Here is a 20,536-nt window from a genome sequence, read left to right as displayed (position 1 = left end):
AGTTAACTGCTCGAGGTCAGATTCCAAGTGAATAAAGACTAATACATATTATACAGTGATGTGCAAATTAATAAATGTGTTAAACTCGGTCCTTTATTTTGAAAACCACATCACAGCGGAAGTATATCAGGTTCTGCTTCCGGAGATTGATACTTCTCACTGTTATCTTGCTTCTCGATTTGTGCTTTGTAATATTATTTCCAATTTTCCTTTATTTGTTTTTTTTTTTACCCGTGGCTGGACATTATTTAAAAGTCTTGCTACAGTAACCACATGACGCGTATGTTGGAAGTTTTACGGGGAAAGGATAACGCTAACGTACGGAGTTAGCTAATGTTGCTAACGTTAGCTATCTGTCTTCACGACTAGCCTGCAGGTACAGCTACTCTAAACATGCTTAGCTAGTGAACTGACAGTAGCCTAACATTAAACACGTGTTGAAATATGTCTGCTTTATAGAAAATAAACCTCGAACTCATATTAACACTTAGCATTATGTTGAACACTTACCGTGGAAATGCTGACCAGAGTATGTAATTTAGCAAACATGTCACTGTTATTAATGTAACGTTACAGCCTAATTGCAAATAAAGTGGCAAAATGCAGAACCACTGGTGTAAATGAAGATGACTGTATCACTTAAATATCAACTATTTATGTAAAAGGTTTCAAAACTCAGGCCAATATGGACTCAATGTACAACAACAGTTTCATATATAGTGTATCATGGAATATTATGTATGTTATGTCACATGTATATATTGAACTCCCTATTTTAACACAACAACACAGTTGACCATTTTATGATTAAGAAACAGTAGGAAGCAGTGTTGTTACACAGCAGTGTTTGTGAATCATTACTATTAATGATTATGCAATAACAGTTGTATACACATGGCACCCCTTGCAGAGGATTGTGCATTAGCAGTCATTTCTTGTGACTTTTTATTTCAGGATGTCTAAACTTGAACGTTTAAACGCACGTGTGGCCAAGCTACTGACTGAAGCGGTGCAGGAGGTTCTGGAGGTGGTAAAGGACACGGTGTCAGAGTACCAGGAGAGAACTGCCAGAACACAGAGAGAGAACGAGAGCCTGAAGAGGAAGCTGCAGGAGCTCCAGGACAATATAACAAGAGGGAGCAAAGGTGGGTAACAAGTGTCATTTTCTTGAATTCATGAATCATTATAGATAAAGTTACTATCTCACTGGTTTAAGGTGGAAGTTAGTGAGTTACTTTGTCAAATTATAACACTTTGTTCTTTTGGTGTTGATTTCACAGCTGTTCCACCAACAAATAGTCCGTTACCTGAAGAAAAACAACAAACACAGAATCAAGAGCAGGATTTGGGGTTCGCTTTGAGGCAGGACTCAAACATATTTCTCGTAGAGCAACAGATAAGCAGCCACAAAACTGACCATGACGTGAAGCAAGAATCACTACAACAGGAGAGCTGCAATAACACTGAATCAGAAGCTGAGTCCAACTCGGCACAAACAACAGAACATTGCCGAGTACAACCAGAGGAGGTGGCACACATTATTGAGGAGGCAACAGAAGTCGACACATCACACAGTGAACACAGAGACCTCAGTGCTATCTCATCCAATAACGAGTGCACCTTTCACTCCAGCACCTCACTCGGGGTAAACCTGGCAGTTATCAAAACAGAGTTAGAACTAACAGACTGCACAACAACAGCACCACAACAAAATAGCGGATGTGTGGATTTAAGCTGCAACTCTTCTCGTCAGATTTCTGCTGAGACGCAAATGTTTGTCCACTCAAATCATACCGTATCTAGAAGGCATGGCTTTGCAAAAACCAACAGACCTGTGTTCGATGGTAGAAAAATCCGAATGGATCACTTCAGGAGAGATGAATCCCACTTGTGTGTTGTTTGTGGAAAGACATTCAGCAGGGTTGGGAACTTGAGAATCCACCAGCGTTGTCATACGGGAGAGAAGCCGTATGGCTGTGTACAGTGTGGGAGACGTTTCAGTCAGGCAGGAGACCTGAAAAAACACAAGAGGGTCCACACGGGGGAGAAACCGTACTACTGCAACCAGTGTGGAAAGAGCTTCAGTCGGGGGGAAAATCTGAAAAGACATCAGAAGATTCACATTGGAGAGATTTTACAGTTACAGCAAGTGTGGAGGGAGCAACAGCAATGATTATTGTTCTAGACTCAAATCTGCACATTTACTTTGTGGAGAATCTGTGAAGGATCATTTTTGGTCTGTGGCCTTAGTCAAGAAATAGTTGCAAGTATAGGCTACAGAACTTATTAAGAGGCGAGTTTCTTGTAACTTCAAGGAATTGCTACAAGAAGCTCGTTGCTGCTCTAGTATGATCCAGGCGTGTGCGACTTACGCAAGTGTTTTTGTCCATCTGATCGTTATAATACAGGGCTGTTGAAGCAAATCACTGCATAAAAGAGGCTACAGCTTTACTGGTAGAGATTCACTGATAAAGGCATTCTATCACTATGTGAATTCATTTCTGTCTAATATTGTTGTTGGGTAATAGGATTTTGTCAATTGTGGAGTTTTAGTGTGCACCTTCAGTTGTCAAAATAATTGATTAAGAATGCAAAACATTATCAGTAATGTGTCAGACAATATAGAAGGGAAACTTAAGACTTATAAGCCATATTGGTGGATCTCTACTTTGCTGTAACAACGGGTTTGGACATAAATATCCAGCGAGCCTTTGGTCTAAAGAGCAGGTTAAAACATTTAAAGGTGACAGTGTGTTATATCGTGTAACACCTCTTTTGATCATGCGCAGAATGAGTCCATGTTAAATAATTAAATGCTGAAGACAATTATTGAATCTGGATCGCATGATCGTCATTGAATTGCCTGATTTTCCAGACTGATGGAAGCTTGCTGTATCCTGCATATATTTATTGCAATGTATAGATATTTAGGATAAAAGCCAGGAACTTGGGAGTTTGCACAGCAAAACAATAAATGTATTTATTACCACCACAAACGGCTCAGTGACTGTTCTTCACAAAACTCGGTCACTCAAAGGCTCGTTGAAGTTGCCACGGCTGTATTGTATGTGTCATGGATTAAACAAAGTAATAACAGGAAAACATCCCCTTGCTTCCACCAAGATACAACGCACACAACAGAGTACACATGGCAGTATATCACACATACAGTATATGACCAGGTGACCTACAGGTAGTATGAAAATTAACTTTACGCTAACTGTACAGTACATTAAATGTCATAATGTATGCTTAATAGTGTACATGGCCCCTAAACCAAGTGTTATAAAATAAATGATATAATACTGTCTGCCCACAGGATTTCAGTGCGTTAAATGAGTGATAATTTGATTTCACACAACATTTTTATTTTAATGTCTCCCATATTTCTCCAAATTAAGCACAAACATCCACTTGTTCTCAAGGACGTGATGACATTTTTTATTATGAAAAGTCCCTGTGACACCATAATATTCTGCAAAAACACTTTTCTGGCCAATTATTAAACGCCATAAATTAGGAACAGAAGAGGAGATTGTGACGATATTTCACATTTGGTCAGTTACTGAGTTGGTGAAGCATTGTCCACTGTCATGGCAAGAACTGTCTGTCCTCTCAGAATTAGCATGTGAACATATGCAAGGAATTTCACTCACTTAATTTACACACTAAAAGACATACAACTAGTTTGGCGGTTAGAAAGGAACAATATATGAGTATAATATTAACTAAATCCCAAAACTAGATTATGAAACAGCCCTTATAGCTCCACAAAATAACCTGCTTTAGTTTTATTATACTGGAGCAGATTTCCACTTGTGTCCACCTTGCCCGACTAGTGATGCAGACTTTCTTTTATAAATGTTAATTTCTGTTAATAAAAAGTTATTTTTAAATGCAAATCACCTTGGATAGGATATCGATGGGTAAAGTCATTGGTCTAATAATGAACCCACATCTGCAGTTGCGTGCACATCCAGGTTAGTGCACGTGGAGCTGCCCTCGCTCACCTACCAGGAAGTGATTGACACACAGCCGGAGGACGAGACTGAAGCTCAGCTGCTCACTCCTGAAGAAAGGTGAGTAAACAAGAACCATGTGGAAGTGAGACATATTGTGGTCTAGAAGTTTCCCCCATGTTGAAGTTAAAGATATTACAAATGGAAACCGACATTTATGAGCGAGTTATTATTATCACGCAGAGGCGCCGCCGGTAACACGGATGCAAAAGACGTTACCGCCTTAAAACAGTTGTTAAGTTATTAATGGCGGTCAGTTTAGCATGTGTATATGTTATTATAAACGATATCAAACGTTATTCTTCACTGTTTTTTAACAAGTATTCAATTGAGAATGTGGAGCATAGCACGTCGCAACACGGAAAAGAAGCCTATGTTGCCTCCGGACATTAACTGTGTTACACATTAAGCTTAATATTAGTTGTGCATAAACATAAACATGCGCTTTAATAAATGAGGAAGTAGGCTAAATGATGTTTAGTTGTGTCTATGTTGCAGGATCCGGTCAAAACAGCCTGTGATGTTGAAATGAAGATTGATGAAAAGGTTGTCACTTATTTTGAATCTTGCACCTCACGAGTGGACAAAGAAGGGTACCTGTCCAAGAAGGTATGACACCGCAAATAAAAACCCCACATTTACAAGGAAGTAGACCTCATGTTTCTGCCTTTTTAATAATTAACTAAATTAAATTGAGGTTTTAAAAACACCTAGCAATAACAACTTTGCCTGTAATATTTGAAACATCTTTTATAATAATAAAAAACTTTATTTGCACTTTTAAAAATGAAGTGCTTTACAGGGGAACATTAAGATTAAACCATTACAGCGCTACAATTAAATAAAAGCAGGCAAATAAAAGTACAAAAACATGAAATGGAATAGATGGCTTGAGTACTTAAATTAAAGCTTTCAAAATAATGTAATATTTTGAATTTCTAAACTCACTTTTTGGCGCTTGAATCAGTGAAATCATAAAACACTGTGACATTTCACCTCTCAGTAAACTACTTTATTTCACCAAACTGTTACGGAAGTTGAGTAAATGAGCTATTTTTACATGAGTCAGTGAACCACAGATGGCACAATTGTCTCACAGGGCGAGATAAAGACTTCCTATCATAAGCGCTGGTGCATGCTGAAGGGGAACCTCCTCTTCTACAAGGACCGTCCGGCAGACCGGGACGTGACAGGAGTGATTGTTCTGGAGGGCTGCACCGTCCAGCTGTGCGAGTCCGAGGAGCAGTTTGCCTTCTCGCTGGTGTGGAGCGAACCCGGCCTGCGAACATACAAGTTTTCTGCCGAGGACCAAGCCAGTCAGGAGAGCTGGATCAAAGCCCTGCTGTCAGCCAACCACAGCTACCTGTCCCTGCTGGTGATGGACCTGGAGAAGAAGTACAAAGGTGAGAGACAGAGAGGCTGAGTGTCTCGTTCTTTCTGTGGTGTAGGATAAAGAGCGCTGCCTTTGTTCTGGAGAGCAGCTGTGTGAGGCGTCACTGTTTACAGCCTCCACATCAGACACATCGTGGTACATAATATGCAAACATTATAATCTCATAACATCTGTCTGTCAGCAGGGCTGGCTCAGATTACTTTGAAATGTACAGTTACTGACTCTGACAATGTAACTATAATCTAAATGCACATTTTTCAAATGTAATCTGTAATTGTAGTTATTTATTTTTTGTAATTAATCTCGATTACAACCGCCAACCTTGCCAGTCAGTATGTGCAGACATTGTGAACACACAGTTTGTAATATTCAACATTTTGAAAACTTTCTTTGTTGTGGTTTTGTTGTATTTGATTACAATACATTGTAAGATTAAATGTTTTTGTTGTCTTCTGAATGTATGAATGAAATACAAAGCTTAGTTTTATTGCACGGTTGTTTATATGTTGCAGAAAGACAGGACAAGCTTGATTTTTAGTTCCTTCTTGACGATACCTTCCTTGAAGAATATATTTTTTTGTGCCTTAACTGTTTATGTTTAATATATGATGGAAATCAAAAGTGATGTCGGTCATCGCTGAAGTGTGTATGTGATTGAGCAGCCTTGCTAGAAAGTAAAATGGTTACTCAGGCTCTCTTTTAATGTAACTTCGTAATTATTGATGTACTTCTCTGTTTGTCTTTGCTCTTTCTTCAGATGCGTTAGTTGAGTTCTCCACTGAACCAACCAACCCATTCATCATGCCGAATTTCCACACACCAGAAGCCTATCGGAGCGCACAGTCTTCAACGCTACCTTCGTTTCCAGCAGCAGCAGCTGGTCTGGCAGCGGGAGCCAGTTTGAGCTCCAATCCGCTGCTTTTAGCGCCGACTATTTCTTCCAGATCAGCTAATAAAAGATCACCAAAACTGTGGCCCAAAAGGAGCGCAAACGTGGTGCCCGTTAACACTTCTGCTCCGCCTCTGGGGGAGTGGTCAGGGGTCTGTTCAGGCACCAAGGAGGACTTTATTCAATTGCATGAAGAATTTGGAAAAGAGGTGAAAGAACTGATTGCTGGTTGGTCAAAGAGGGGACAGGGTGATGACCTTGTTGAGGGCGAAAACTTAATAGATTTTGGATGAGTGTGAAGTATACACCCAAACCTTCGTTTCAATTCCCTGTGTTTGTATTTCAAAGCTTTTATGTAAATAGGAATCAGAGCTGCAACAATTATCGTTGACATATATCTGTATATATTTGTTGTTTTTACAAGAGAAAACTTTTTGTTTCTATCTTTTTTTTGACAGTCAATAAATGATCTTGTGCTCTATTGATCTGTGTTTCTTTATTACATTGAAGTGAACTTTTATAAACAGATCAGACGCCATGTTTCTTTTTTTAAAGACACTAACACCAACTTCAAATGTGGCCTCAACATAATGAATCGTTATGTACTTGTAGTCTCCGTAGATCTACCTAATCAGTCGTTACGGTAAGAGATAATACCCGACAGAAATGAAAACATCACATTAATCATCATGGTTTAAAATTATTTGATACCTGAGCTTCTCTACAAATGCTTAAATGGTACTTAAAATTAAATCCGAATCTAAATAAACAGGATTACGAGACATTTGATGAGCAAATTGAGTTTTGATACCGAGCTCTGTTATTCAGTAATAACATTTTATTGATCGCTTAATTACCCAATTTGTCTATACACCAGTGAATTAAAGTGCCACACTACTTTCCCTTCAAAGCAGGCCAGTGACTGGGTAAAAAAAAAAAGACAGGCAAGTTATATGGGGGGCAAAGCTGGCCAAGAAGGGCGAAGTCTGTCGAATTTTAGAAGAGAAGCAAAATGGCAGAGAAAGAGAATGGCGGGGGGGAGGCAGCGCTATTTCAGTCTCTACAGCTGTCTTGTTTTTATGGTCTTTGACAGAGCTTGGTCTCTTTCTCCCTCTGTCACCTTCAAGCCCATACTTGAAGTGGCTGCTCTGCTGCACACGACCTTCTTCACATATTGCGTTCAACTTTTTGCTTCTGATTTGAAATAAGTAAAATTAATCGACAACGTAAAAAAAAAAGCCATATTTGTCCCTTATACCCACGTAAGGAGTATCGGTTCACGCTAGTTCCCAATACATACCTTAGCTGGAGAGTGGCGTGATTGATTGGAGGCTATGGAGCTCATATATGGAGTTCGGTGGGTGGACCACTGTCCTCCCGTTCTAAACAAACTAAACTGGGAACCAACCCAAATTAGTGCAGCCGTGGTGGGAAAGCTGTTTTTTTTTTTATTCCAACCATCATTTGCTGTTTCCCATCACAGATGTGACTTATTGTCGCAGGAACAGATTTGAACCTACTACAGAAAGGGATTACATATTTACCTGGCATGTGCTGCATGCACAATGCGACATGAAAAAGAAACCAGCGGGCTATCTTTAGCAGATTAGAAGTGTTTCCTTTTTTCAAAACAAGCAGAACTTGACAGACGGTTTTTCCTTGAAGTATTTCCTGCCACGTGCATCGGTATTACAGGACTGTTTATATTTCTCATTGATGCAAGGTCAGTGTCTAGATGTCTAGTAGGCGCGTGTCATTGCTGGAGCGGTACCAATGTCCACTAGCCAACTGCTTTCAGGTTTCATGACTGTTATTAAATACGCACAGCCACTACTGATCGGGTAGTGGGCTCAGACCTCAGACCCAACCTATCATTTAACAGGTGATGACTTCAGGATATGCCAACAGCGAGAACATGTTGGCACCTTGAGCAGCTTCAGGCTGTTAATTACTGTTAATCCTATATGTGTGTGTGTGTGTGTGTAGTGTAGGTGTGTGTAGGTGTAGGTGTGTGTGTGTGTGTGTGTAGGTGTAGGTGTGTGTGTGTGTGTGCGTGTGTGTGTGTGTGTGTGTGTGTGTGTGTAGGTGTGTAGGTGTAGGTGTGTGTGTGTGTGTGTGTGTGCGTGTGTAGGTGTGTAGGTGTAGGTGTGTGTGTGTGTGTGTGTGTGTGTGTGCGTGTGCGTGTGTGTAGGTGTGTGTGCGTGTGCGTGTGTGTAGGTGTGTGCGTGTGTGCGTGTGTGTGTGTGTGCGTGTGTGTGCGTGTGTGTGTGTGTGCGTGTGCGTGTGTGTAGGTGTGTGCGTGTGTGTGTGTGTGCGTGTGTAGGTGTGTAGGTGTGTGTGTGTGTGTGTGTGTGTGTGTGTGTGTGTGTTAAGGGATTAAAACAGCGTATACTGGGTTTTGATCTCTCACAGTGGATATAAAACAAAACAAAAATAGCCACAACAAAGACTCTCAGTGTGTCAAGAAGAAGAGTTCTGGGCAGATGAGTTGACTGTCAGCAGGTCCTGTCTGTTAGCAGTTTGGCCATATTAGTCCACAGATGACACCAAAGTGAGTCCTGTGAGTTGGCATTGAATTCACCTCATTCCAAGACTCCAGGGACCTATTTCGAAACATCGGTAAGCCGATCCGTCCCGCCACCTCTTCGCTCCTCCCTCTTTCACTTACTTTCCCTCAGCTCTGTTTTCCTGCCAAACCTGATGGTGTGGCTAAAGTTAGCCCGTCATGGGCTAGTATATAAGGCCCCTAGGGCCCCGATGCTTACATGTCAGTCACATCAGCTTGGCGTAGGCTTCTCTTCTTGACCACCAACAACCCCAAAAACTTGAGAGATGGTGAGTGTGGCCATGTTGCTTGGAAGAGCAGTCTCTAGGAAATCTAGGATCTTCTCTGCACTAAACTGATGAGATGAAAGCATCACTGATACATTTGCTATCTGGATTACCGACAGCCCATGAAGCAGTCTCTTGAGCTGAGCATCCCAAACTGTGGATTTGGACCCAATCTTAACTTTTATCTGAAGTTTGGCTAACATCTTCAAATATTAACCATGATAAAATACTGTAATACAAAATGTTTTGGGATTATTATTGTAGTCCCCAAAGCCAGTGTATTGTACTTTACCCTAAATTGGGTGATAGATTCAAAGTGGACAGATTTATTTTACACTTTTTCTTCACACTTTGTGATGAAAACGTGTGATTTGTTTGGGCAAATTGACAAAAGCCACCAGATACAGTGATTGAATACTACTTTTTGAAGCATTCTTTCATTGATCCTAACCACAATACGCATTTAGAAGTTACTGAAACAAACAATAATGGGACTGATTTGTGTCCTTTTGTTTTTGACCTAACTCAGGGAATCCTTGACAGCCTTTGTATTTTGTAGTTAGCCAGGATCACTGCTTCTTATTGTGTCTGTTTGGTTGATGTCTTGTATGTTTGACGTGTATTTTACCTTTCATTTCCCAGGCACCCAAGAAGGCCAAGAGGAGGCAGCAGCAGGCAGAGGGTGGATCCTCCAACGTGTTCTCCATGTTTGAGCAGAGCCAGATCCAGGAGTACAAGGAGGTAAAATGTTCTTCATCACATCTCACGTACTTCAAAGCTGAAACTTTATAGTAGTACAAATTGGCCTTGTCTTTCCAGGCCATGTGAGAAAAGGGACATTTTGTACACTGCAGTGACTCCATGTACCATTTGACCTTGGAGGTAACGTGAGGAAGCTGTAGACCTGATCTGGTGGCTGCATTAAAGCGACAATGTTCTCATCGACAGGACAGTAAATCTGAGTTTTTCCAATGACGGCAGCTATCTCTCCATTGGAGTAACTCAGAAATCCTGCTCAGAGACTGAGAAACACACGCTCAGTGACCGTACTGGAATGCCACCCAACAGCTGGTGGACAGTAATGTTGATCAAAGCAGGAAAGAGGGGCTCATGTTGGGAAGAACAAGAGAACATTTGAGGTCTTAAAGTTGAGTTGAGTCTGCGTTTAGGGAAGAGATACATGATACAAGATGTAGCCTTAATAATTAAGGATGTAGCACATTGCTCAATAAGGAAATTATTATTGTTGTTATTAGATAACAAAAAGTCTATCTGGGGCTTTAACTCAGTGTAAAGATATAAAGAAAAGTTATGTTATTTCAGCTTAGCTACTGTCGCAATTAATACAATGGGGACAGTAGCTAAGCCAAAATAACATTGGGAGCAGGGTCATCACATTTAGTCACAAGGCAAAAAAGAGGACGGGGGTGGGGGGGGTGACAGCTGTAATCAATACCTTCTCCTTAAATGTCGCAATGGGCTCGTCTCACATACCGAGACCATTTTAACACCTTAGAAAGACAAGTGGCCGACCAGCTGCCAAGTCCCAAAAGGTTTGCAATGCCATCTTTGGTTTCACTGGGTGCTACGCCCAGCTATGCGGGACATGAGGTGGAGAACGCCTCCACATTTACACGTTTGTGTTGGCAGGCTATAGTACGCAAATAATTATCATAAGCAAGTCTTATGACCACGACTTGTGAGAAATGTGAGGAGCGATTTGACAACTCTCAATCAATCCCATACATTTTTATTTAGGCCGACTCACTGACCTCTCCTCTCTTACCTAACTGTCCTCTGCAGGCTTTCACAATCATTGACCAGAACAGAGATGGCATCATCAGCAAGGACGATCTCAGGGACGTGCTGGCCACCATGGGCCAACTGAATGTGAAGAATGAGGAGCTGGAGGCCATGGTGAAGGAGGCCAGCGGCCCCATCAACTTCACCGTGTTCCTGACCATGTTCGGCGAGAAGCTGAAGGGTGCGTTGACACATTACATTACATTACAGGTCATTTAGTAGACGTTCTTATGCAGAGCGACTTACACATAGGCCTACACAGTTCTAACCTTGTCACTTTGTCCTATTTTGTACATTTATTTCCCCACATTACATGCTTAATATAATTATTTATTTATCCCGATAATTGAGACTAATTGGCTGCTTTCACCTCTAGGTGCTGACCCCGAGGACGTTATCATGAGCGCTTTCAAGGTCCTGGACCCCGAAGCCACTGGCTCCATCAAGAAGGAAGTGTAAGGGCTTTTACCTTGAAATTACCGTCTATTTCAACCGTCTGAGCTCTTTGTGGCATAATCTTGAAATTAATTTTCCTCTATCTTCCCTCTCCAGCATCGACGAGCTCCTGACCACCCAGTGCGACAGGTTCACCCCTGAGGAGGTGAGCGGATCCATCTTTGTCTCTCTCATATTCACATTCTGTCTTTAGTTGTTCAGGGTTGTTAAAACTTCTTCTATCTCTCCTGCAGATGACCAACTTGTGGGCTGCTTTCCCCCCAGATGTGGCTGGCAATGTGGACTACAAGAACATCTGCTACGTCATTACACACGGAGAAGAAAAGGAGGAGTAAAATCCGCCTCTTTCAAGATCTCTACCTCCGGTCAAACCCATACTCGAATCACTACAATACTCACTCCCTTACTCTCCAACGACGTGGCTTCCTTGCACACTTCCACGCTCCCCGGCCCGCTCTTTCCACTTGCCAGCTCACTACGAAAAGACTTGTCTCTTTTAACGAGATACTCAGTGAGAGGACTGACGGCTGTGGGGTAGCTTGTGTGTGAGTAAACAGGAGGACATGGGATTATTTTCAATAAAGATAATCTTGTGACACTGAAACACTCTCGCTATCTCTGTCCCTGCCACTTGTTCCTCCTACTTTCCCCCATCACTCATTCTGTCCGTCTGCGTTGAGGCCAGCAGTGCATGCGCCATACCTACATGCAGCGTGTATGCATATGTAGTACAGTGTATACAGCGGCCAATCAAAAGTCTCTTGGGCGCTGTGGTGCATGCACAGTGACTTACTTGAAACAAGTAAAGAGGTCTGTTTGTCTCAACCTGACAGAGTGTTGCATGGGTTTGTCCCTTTGTTTGTTATAGAGAGGAGTGCACAGTAAAAGAGTGAGAGTACAATACTATAATAGTTTGCCTACTCCCCTCTTTTTAATCGGTCTCCCCCTCTCTAAAATACAGGTATGAAAGGAAAAGTTGCAGTGAAAAATGGTAAAGCATGTCTTGTTAATAGAGAAAGAGATTTTGAGAGGATGGTGAGCCGGAGGCAGGAAAGAAATGAACAAAAGTAAAACGTCTTTGTTTGTGACTCTTCTTCCTTCCTCTCACTGCTGTTTCTCTCCTGGTGTTGCGATTGTGTCTGTAACAAATAAAGAAGTACAAATAAAATCCACTATCTTTCGTACGACACTGTGTCTGTTGGTTTGAGTGGGGGCGTGGACTGTAGAGCACTGAGCACAGCGTTGTCATGGTTTGGATGGGGAACTTTTAAAAGGTGACACAAAATTGTGAATTAGTGCTGGTCAAAGCTTAAGTTCTGTTCATGATCCCCAATTATAAAGTATATCAAATGTGTCATGCTGACTTGCAGCAAAGCAAAAAGTATACGGAAAAGCAATAGGGAAGAACATAAGGAAAAATAAAGGATACAAATAAATAAATTACATAATATATACTCAATATAAACAGGCCAAAATAGAGTAAATTATATGCAATAAATGAAAAAAGATATATATATACAAAAATTAATGAACAAATAAAGAAAAATGCTTTAAATTCTTATTATTTTATTTGTCTTAATATTTTCACATCTATTTCTTATTTCATTTATTTCTCTTTAAATTGGACATTTATTTATTCTTTTATATATTTCTCTTTATATCTTCTTATTCTTTTTATAGCGCTCCAACGACTTCATAGTTAACGGCCCTTTAATTTGTCGGCAGTAATAAACTCATATTAAGCCGGCAGTTTCTGAAGCTGTAGTTTTTCTATGAACTACGAGTTGCCAGATTAAATTCTGCAGACTCAACAGCTCCTATTAAGGTAAACTTTAGCTTGGCACCTTATTTAGTTTTACCCTTTAGCCCTTTGGTCATAAACTTCAGAGCATGTTAGCATTGCCATTGTCAGCATGTTGCTTCAAAGCAGCACTGGGCCTAAGTATAGCCTCACAGAGCTGCAAGCGTGGCTGTCGACTCTGAGTCTTTATTTCAGAACTCACATTTTTTCATTATGTTTTTTCATAATGTCTCTTTTAATGACCGAATGTTGTCACTAATCACTTATTCCTCAGGCAAACACAAACAATACATTCAAATGAATATATCCTGATGTTTTCCTGTTACGTTTTCTTAAGTTCTTCATATAGACTTTGTGCTTTTGGTCCACCATTGTTGCAGAACAATAACATTAATTATTTTCCCTTCCTGATTTTACAGTAAAACTCATTCAAACCTGGGGGGAAAGTGTATGTCTGTTGACAGATATGACAGATGATAATGATGTAACTTGATGTCAACTTTAACATTCACTGTCGCACCGATATCTCAATCTCAATCTCAGAACTCAGTCATATTGTCATTTTTAACAATACCACCATACATCTAAATATCTCTGCTAATTAAGATTACTAATGCAACAGCTGATATCGCTCTAATGTGTAAAGACCACGAGGAGGGTTTTTCCTTCTGGACATGTGTCACTGTAGTGTCCTATGTTTTCTTTCTTTGGCCGTACTTTTGGAAATGTTTCAGAGAGGCAGAAAAGAAACCTTATTCACCCCAATGATGTCTTACTGTCATGGATTTACTGTATTGGTTCTTTCTTCTACCGAAGCTTTATAACCGTGCACAGGGGCATAACTTTTGCTTGTTTTTATTCAATTTGTGTGGGAAGTCTCTCTTTGTAACCTGTATCTGTAGTGTTACCTGTAGAGTTTTACTGCCAGGGTCCTTCTGGCTGCTTGTGTTTGGACTGTGACAGTTACTTATGGATGTTTTCTTGCTAACAGACGTGATGGGATTGTGATTAACCTCAGCCTAATCTTGTTTTGGGCTTTAGTTCTGTTATTGGATTGACTTCTCTATTGTCTGGACCCTACAGAGATCTAACCCTGGAGGAAGAGAGGTCCACGCCCAGTATTACCCCCCCAATCTTCCCCCAGTAATGACTTTGTTTGTGCCTCAGTTTCTTGGATGAAACTACCATTCATTGTCTTGTGATGATTCCAGTGCAGGAAATTCAGTTTCACTCATTCATTATTCAAATAATCTGGGAGAACTGGACTGTCTAACATCGTAGAAGCATAAACCTCATACAACCTGTTTTGTCTTTTCAGTTGCCAAGGGAAACCTTTCAGATTTCATGCGGTAATTTATACAGGTCTGAATGAAGGAACACATATTTTAATAAACAACCTAGATGTATTTATTGATGGGAGTGTATCATACTGCATGGTATGATTTACATGGACATAGTATCATTTTATTTCATGATATCCATATTTTTATAACATTGTGATACCTTTGTGTATTGATTGATAATGTCTATTTCAATATGTTGGAGTACCAGATGTTTTTTTCCATCTGTCTGCAATTTTTTAACCAATGTGCACAACTGAATTAATTTAAATGTTCTATTTTTTATATCTAAGGGTGCTTGAAGAATGTTTTTCTGTTGAGAATTAATAGATCAATGAATCACGTGACTTGGTGACGTATCACCAAATCCGGAAGTAAAACTAACTGCAACAAAACGTTCTGCCTTCAAAACAAAAGCTACCAATATGTCACTTTACTGTTCTGAATCCAGCAATTAAGTAGGCTAACATATATATATATATATAATATAATATATAAGATAAGTAGGAAGATTAGTCTGAACATATATTCATACTCTAGTTATAACTCAGTGTTTTGTCACTTAAAACAAAAGTTTCCATGCATGTCCACCAGTGGGTGTTTTATTTTGAAAGTTGTGGCCGGAAACGATGTATGAGTGTGAAACTCTGATCAAAAGACAGGGGAATAGTGGACAGCACCGTACAGTCACAGTAGAACATCTCATGCCCGGTTTGTCGCCACTATCTACGGATGGCTGTCTGATAATGTGGACTGCCGGCTGTGGAAGCCATCGATGCCGCTGTCGTCCAGACGTGCCGAGACTCACCACCATGGCCTCAGCGGTGATGTTACCCCGCTGCACATCTGTCAGGTTCCCCGCGGTGGCCACTGCCGTCCTGCTACTGATGTCGGTGACCACTGTACAGGCATCTCAAGGCGACAAGGAGCCGGTTTACCGAGACTGCGTGAATCAATGTGTCCGGAGCAACTGCACTGGAGCTCGGCTATGGGACTTCCAGTCTACCCAGCCGCAGTACATGGCGCTGACAGGTGAGTTGTTGTTGTTTGTAGTTAAGCTAACTTAGCTTGCTAGCAGTCTGTAGATTTCTCAACAGTGTACCAACTGTACACTTAGTGATAATATATCATTTAATCCTTTGAATGTCTTTGCTAATAGTTAATATTCACTATGTCACTCCCTATTTCATGGCTGCAATGTGACTTTCAACGTGGTTTATTTTCTCACCTTTGATGAAACATGTGATACTGTTTCAAACAGCCTTGAAACAGAAAGTTGAAAGCCAGTTTTTCTGGCTGAGTAAGGTGTCACAAAAGGCCTATTGTAACTCCACCCTCCGTCCATCATTAACAATTGTATAGTGTGTCTGTGTGAGATTTAAAAACACAACATTTTGAAAAAAAGGAAGCAATTTAAACAGTGTGGGAAGTAGTTCATCCTTCATTACAGCAGCACATAAGGAGGGAACTATTTTATTCTCAATTAATCAACTAAATGTTTAATATATAAAACTCCAGAAAATAGTGAACAAATCCCATCACAATTTACCATCTTAAAATGTCTTGTTTTGTTCAACCGAATATAAAATTTACATTGATATAAAACAGAGAAAAATAGCAATTTCTCACATTTGAGAAGCTATCCAGAGAATGTATAGATGTTAAGCTTTAAGCTCTATATTGTTAATTAAAACAGTTGTAAAGAACATGTAAAACATGTTTTTAATTGTTGAATACGTGTGCCTATTGAATTGACCTGAGCTCCTTCTCTTTGTTCCTGTGCTCCAGGTTGGACATGTCGCGATGACTGTCGCTATCAATGCATGTGGACCACGGTGGGTCTTTACCAGGCCGAGGGGTACAGAGTCCCACAGTTCCACGGCAAGGTTCGTGTTTCTTACAGAAGCCAGTATGTGCGTCACACCGAGCTTCGTCACCAAACAGTGTTATTCTGTATTGGAGAGGACGCTGGGTTCTTCTTATTCTGTTTACTAATTAGTAAATCTAAGTGAACAGAATAAGTAGCAAGTGCTCCAGTGTTGGTTTCGTTTGAACCGATTTGAGTCAAATGTGAAATTACAAGACATGTATTTTATCTCTCATAGTGGCCATTTGCGCGCTTCCTGTGTTTTGAGGAGCCAGCGTCTGCCCTCGCCTCTCTGCTGAATGGCCTAGCTTGCCTTCTCATGCTGCTGCGCTATCGGAGCACGGTGCCACGCCAGAGCCCCATGTTCCAAACCATCAACGCCTTCTCTCTGGTGAGATGGAGAAAGTGAAAGAACTTAGCACAAATGAATACACTAAGTCTTAACACTCATGACGAAATGTACCATGCATATTTAACGAGCGCCTGTGTGTGTTTCTTCAGGTTTCTCTTAACGCCTGGTTCTGGTCCACAGTGTTTCACACCCGGGACACCTATCTGACTGAGGTAATGCTTGTTGACGACCTAGCTATTGTAAATCTGTGTCGAGCGGATGGCAGGAAAAAAATGTTATGACAAAAATTATAATTGGATTATAAAGTTTTTGTTAGCAAAGAGTTTAAAAGTTGCACATTCAGCAGAAACAGAGCAGGATGGGCATCCTGTCAGAGTTTTGTTTCTCTCTACCTGACTGATGTCAAATTGATGATCTCTCACCTTTTTTAGCCGCAGTTTGGTCCACTTACTCCTGAGAACAATATGTGTTCAGTCCGCTCGAGAGCTGTTTATATGAAGGGTTGATGAGAGCTGTTGGGACTCAATATGCAGACCAGCGAACCAAAACAATGAGCTGAGCGCGGCTAAAAGTGACCTTTTCACATTACAGGCGCTCAGTTGTTGTTGTATTGTAAATATCTTTTGAACTGAGATGGGTGCTTTTCTTTTTTTATTGGCTAATGAGTTTAGCTTCTTATGCCATCACTGACGAGCCCTCCAGCTGTGTGCCATATAGTTTCTGTAACGTGCAAGGATTGATGTTGATTTCTGTTGTCAGTAAATGTGTTTTTGTCCTTCTGTGATATTCTCTTCCAGAAAATGGACTACTTCTGTGCAACAGCGGTCCTTCTTTACTCAATCTACCTATGCTGTGTCAGGTAAGCTCTAAATCAAGTTTTCCTACAGGTGTTATCACTTGGCCCGTGGTAGAAGATGGAAATATGAATGCAGGAGAAGTACGAGTGAATATTTACCTCAACTTCTGTCACTGACGATGAAAAGAAAAAAATAATCAGTGACTCTTGTTTTGGTCAATGTAAAATGTATCTGTTATAACACTTCCTGTTAATCCCTTATGGCTGTCCACTCTCTCTTTGTCAGAACGTTGGGTCTGAGGCGACCTGGGGTGTCCAGCATGGTGGGAGTCCTGCTCATCTTGGCCTTTACCTCGCATGTGTCCTACTTGACCTTTGTCAGCTTCGACTACGGCTACAACATGGCTGCGAACACCACCATCGGTACAGCAAATGCTCAAAAGTTCCATTTATGCTCGTATTCGGTGGTTGGGCGTTAAAGCTTTTGAGTATTATTGTATACCAGCTTTTTTCTTTTCTTTTTTTTAACTATATCTTTAACTCACCAGCACTTTCTCATAATCGTTGTGTTAATGTTGTTCCTTGTCTTTCTTATCTTTGTTACTGTTTTCTTCTTCTTTTAAAGGCATGGTGAACCTCTTGTGGTGGCTGTGTTGGTGCTGGCAGAACCGGCGGACCCTGCCGTACTGGTGGAAGTGTGGCCTGGTGGTGCTGCTGCTTCATGGTCTGGCTCTGCTGGAGCTGCTGGACTTCCCCCCAATGCTCTGGGTCCTGGATGCTCATGCCGTGTGGCACCTCAGCACCATACCAGTGCACTTCCTTTTCTACAGGTTCGTCCACTCACCTGCTCTCCCTTTGTGTCACAGCTTTACCGAAGAGAAAGATTTTGCCTTGAAATGTCATCAAGATGAGATCGAGATATTGTTGCTTTTATGTCTGTGTGAAATAAGAGATAAATACCTGATACTTTATCCGTTCTTCATTCTCCCTCAGTTTCCTGATAGACGACAGCCTGTACCTGCTAAACACAGAGAAGATGGGTGTCAAAGTCGAGTAGGAGGAGCTCATCACCTCCTCCGCACGCCAACACCCTCGCACCTCTCCAATCAGAGCAGTCGGACGCTTGAACACGGAAGTAGCGCAGCCTCACGGATGACATGACACCACTATGACTTCCATCAAAGTAGACTTTGTTTACATCTCGCTTGTTTTTATTTAGTTTTAAGTATTTATTTGGGGGTTACTTTATTCTGAAGTTCAACATTGCTGCTCGCTCTGGTTAACTTTGCCTTCTGCGTTATCATAACTGCAAAGAACAGGATGAAGGGGAAAAGGTTTTGTCTTCCTCCTAATCAGACCAAGTTTTTGACTTCCAATTGGGACGCATATCCTGTTTCCTTCGACTCTCCTGCGCTTCTGAAATTGATCCCCTGATCCGCTGATTTAGCTCTGCACATACAGCAGTTTGCCGAGGCTGACGATAGATGGCACCAAATCCCTTGCCAGGCCATCGTAACACACTGTTTGGTTCAGCATGTGTCAGGGTCCATCTGTGCCAAAAGTGGACTGGTGGACACAGAGACGTGCCCCTTGTGAAGTGGGCAGGTGGGGTCAGATTGTTCTAGAGAGAGGGGGGCTGGGGGGTGGGGGGGTGGGGGTGTTTATGTTTGGAGGCCATTCTAGCTGACTGTGTTTTTTTTTTTTTCTTCTATCACCATCACACCTTTTCTTTTTGTGCCTGCATTGTTTCCACTGCTGCTTTTGTTCTTCTACTCTTCATTATAATTTCTGTTTTCAGTTTTATCAGCTGCCTTTTTTTAGTTGTTTTAATTTTAATATTTGTTGGATCAATTTGTGTGCTTTATTCTGTTTACTTTGATTACTTGATTTTTAATTTGTGTGGGATATGCCTGATGATCATAAAATGGAAAATATTATTTTCATTCACCTGGATTGCCTTTTGGTGCGAGAAGAAGAAGAAGAAGAATGATTTGAGGTAGGAGAAATAATCTGCAACAGGAAGCTGGGAGAGTTATACGTTCTGGGGTTATGTGATGTGAGTGTTTAGGTGTCGCCCATTTGGATTTGGTTGCATTTCTTGCTGTAATATTCCCCAGAATAACACACACACACACACACACACACACACACACACACACACACACACACACACACACACACACACACACACACACACACACACACACACACACACACACACACACACACACACACACACACACACAACCAGCTGCTGTACAGATGACTGCCCCATCATGTACAATACTCCCATTTCCCTCCATGCCTGCCTTACATACTGTATCATAACCTGCTTGTCAATGAGCATGTTTCTTCTTATCAAATCTTTCTTTTCCACTCAGAGTTGGCATTAAAACTCTTGAATTCATACCATGTATGTAGAGTTTCCCCTCCATATGTGCACTTTACGGGTGTGTGTGTGTGTGTGTGTGTGTGTACATTTACTTGCATTTTTGTTTTGAAATTCTAACCCATGCCTTTTGTATATCTGTGTGAGAACAATGACCAGTACAGTATGTGTGTACACGTTGCCTTGACTCGACTTTGTGTTGTTTTGCCATCGTAAACTGAATCAGTGTGTGTGTGTGTGTGTGTGTGTGTGTGTGTGTGTGCGCGCTAGATTGTGCTCGATCCTTTTGTAAAACTACTGATGTGGGAGCATGTGTGTTTGTATGTGTGTTGGAGGTTTGCTGCGTGAATGTGTTTGTGACGACGGGTAAATTTAGCTTTGCTGACAGCCTGTGATGGGTGTGGGGGGGGGGGAAGAGAGAAAGACATGGAGAGGTTGTCGTAGGTTTGGGTACTGGCCTTATGAGATAAGAAACATTATATAGTGCATATTCTAATTGTTGTTGGACAAAATTGATTCATATTCTCAGATTTAGTAAATGTTTATGAACCACGGACATTCATGAAACTGTCTTGAGCAAATTATGACAATTAACATAC

At 41.1% G+C, this 20,536-nt stretch overlaps 4 protein-coding genes across 5 annotated transcripts; all 4 read left to right on the top strand.

Moving 5' to 3' along the window:
* The first annotated feature begins 242 nt into the window (after positions 1 to 242).
* On the top strand, positions 243 to 3,147 carry LOC115024305 (zinc finger protein 572-like). 2 transcript variants are annotated; one of them, XM_029455770.1, is made up of 3 exons: positions 243 to 376; positions 955 to 1,145; positions 1,281 to 3,146. In XM_029455770.1, exons 2-3 carry the CDS (start codon positions 956 to 958, stop codon positions 2,171 to 2,173), a joined length of 1,083 nt encoding a protein of 360 aa, XP_029311630.1. In that variant the 5' UTR covers positions 243 to 376; position 955; the 3' UTR covers positions 2,174 to 3,146. The 2 variants fall into 2 exon arrangements, with proteins under 2 accessions (XP_029311630.1, XP_029311632.1); XM_029455772.1 differs by lacking the exon at positions 243 to 376 and having other exon boundaries at positions 956 to 1,145; positions 1,281 to 3,147.
* Positions 3,148 to 3,939: 792 nt separating this feature from the next.
* LOC115024315 (sesquipedalian-1-like) lies at positions 3,940 to 6,786 on the top strand. The gene is made up of 4 exons (XM_029455783.1): positions 3,940 to 4,079; positions 4,518 to 4,628; positions 5,119 to 5,422; positions 6,170 to 6,786. The coding sequence occupies exons 2-4, from the start codon at positions 4,548 to 4,550 to the stop codon at positions 6,592 to 6,594; spliced, it is 810 nt and encodes a 269-aa protein (XP_029311643.1). The 5' UTR covers positions 3,940 to 4,079; positions 4,518 to 4,547; the 3' UTR covers positions 6,595 to 6,786.
* Positions 6,787 to 9,082: 2,296 nt separating this feature from the next.
* mylpfb (myosin light chain, phosphorylatable, fast skeletal muscle b) lies at positions 9,083 to 12,565 on the top strand. The gene is made up of 6 exons (XM_029455793.1): positions 9,083 to 9,136; positions 9,776 to 9,874; positions 10,937 to 11,117; positions 11,313 to 11,391; positions 11,489 to 11,537; positions 11,626 to 12,565. The coding sequence occupies exons 1-6, from the start codon at positions 9,134 to 9,136 to the stop codon at positions 11,725 to 11,727; spliced, it is 513 nt and encodes a 170-aa protein (XP_029311653.1). The 5' UTR covers positions 9,083 to 9,133; the 3' UTR covers positions 11,728 to 12,565.
* A 2,607-nt stretch (positions 12,566 to 15,172) lies between these two features.
* pgap3 (post-GPI attachment to proteins phospholipase 3) lies at positions 15,173 to 19,172 on the top strand. The gene is made up of 8 exons (XM_029455769.1): positions 15,173 to 15,565; positions 16,322 to 16,419; positions 16,639 to 16,791; positions 16,902 to 16,964; positions 17,550 to 17,611; positions 17,835 to 17,971; positions 18,174 to 18,378; positions 18,542 to 19,172. Exons 1-8 carry the CDS (start codon positions 15,238 to 15,240, stop codon positions 18,603 to 18,605), a joined length of 1,110 nt encoding a protein of 369 aa, XP_029311629.1. The 5' UTR covers positions 15,173 to 15,237; the 3' UTR covers positions 18,606 to 19,172.
* Positions 19,173 to 20,536: the final 1,364 nt, after the last annotated feature.

Source organism: Cottoperca gobio, chromosome 19 (genome assembly GCF_900634415.1).
Source record: "Cottoperca gobio chromosome 19, fCotGob3.1, whole genome shotgun sequence".
In the NCBI taxonomy this organism is placed as follows: Eukaryota; Metazoa; Chordata; class Actinopteri; order Perciformes; family Bovichtidae; genus Cottoperca; species Cottoperca gobio.
This window is presented reverse-complemented; position numbering and strand designations above follow the sequence as displayed.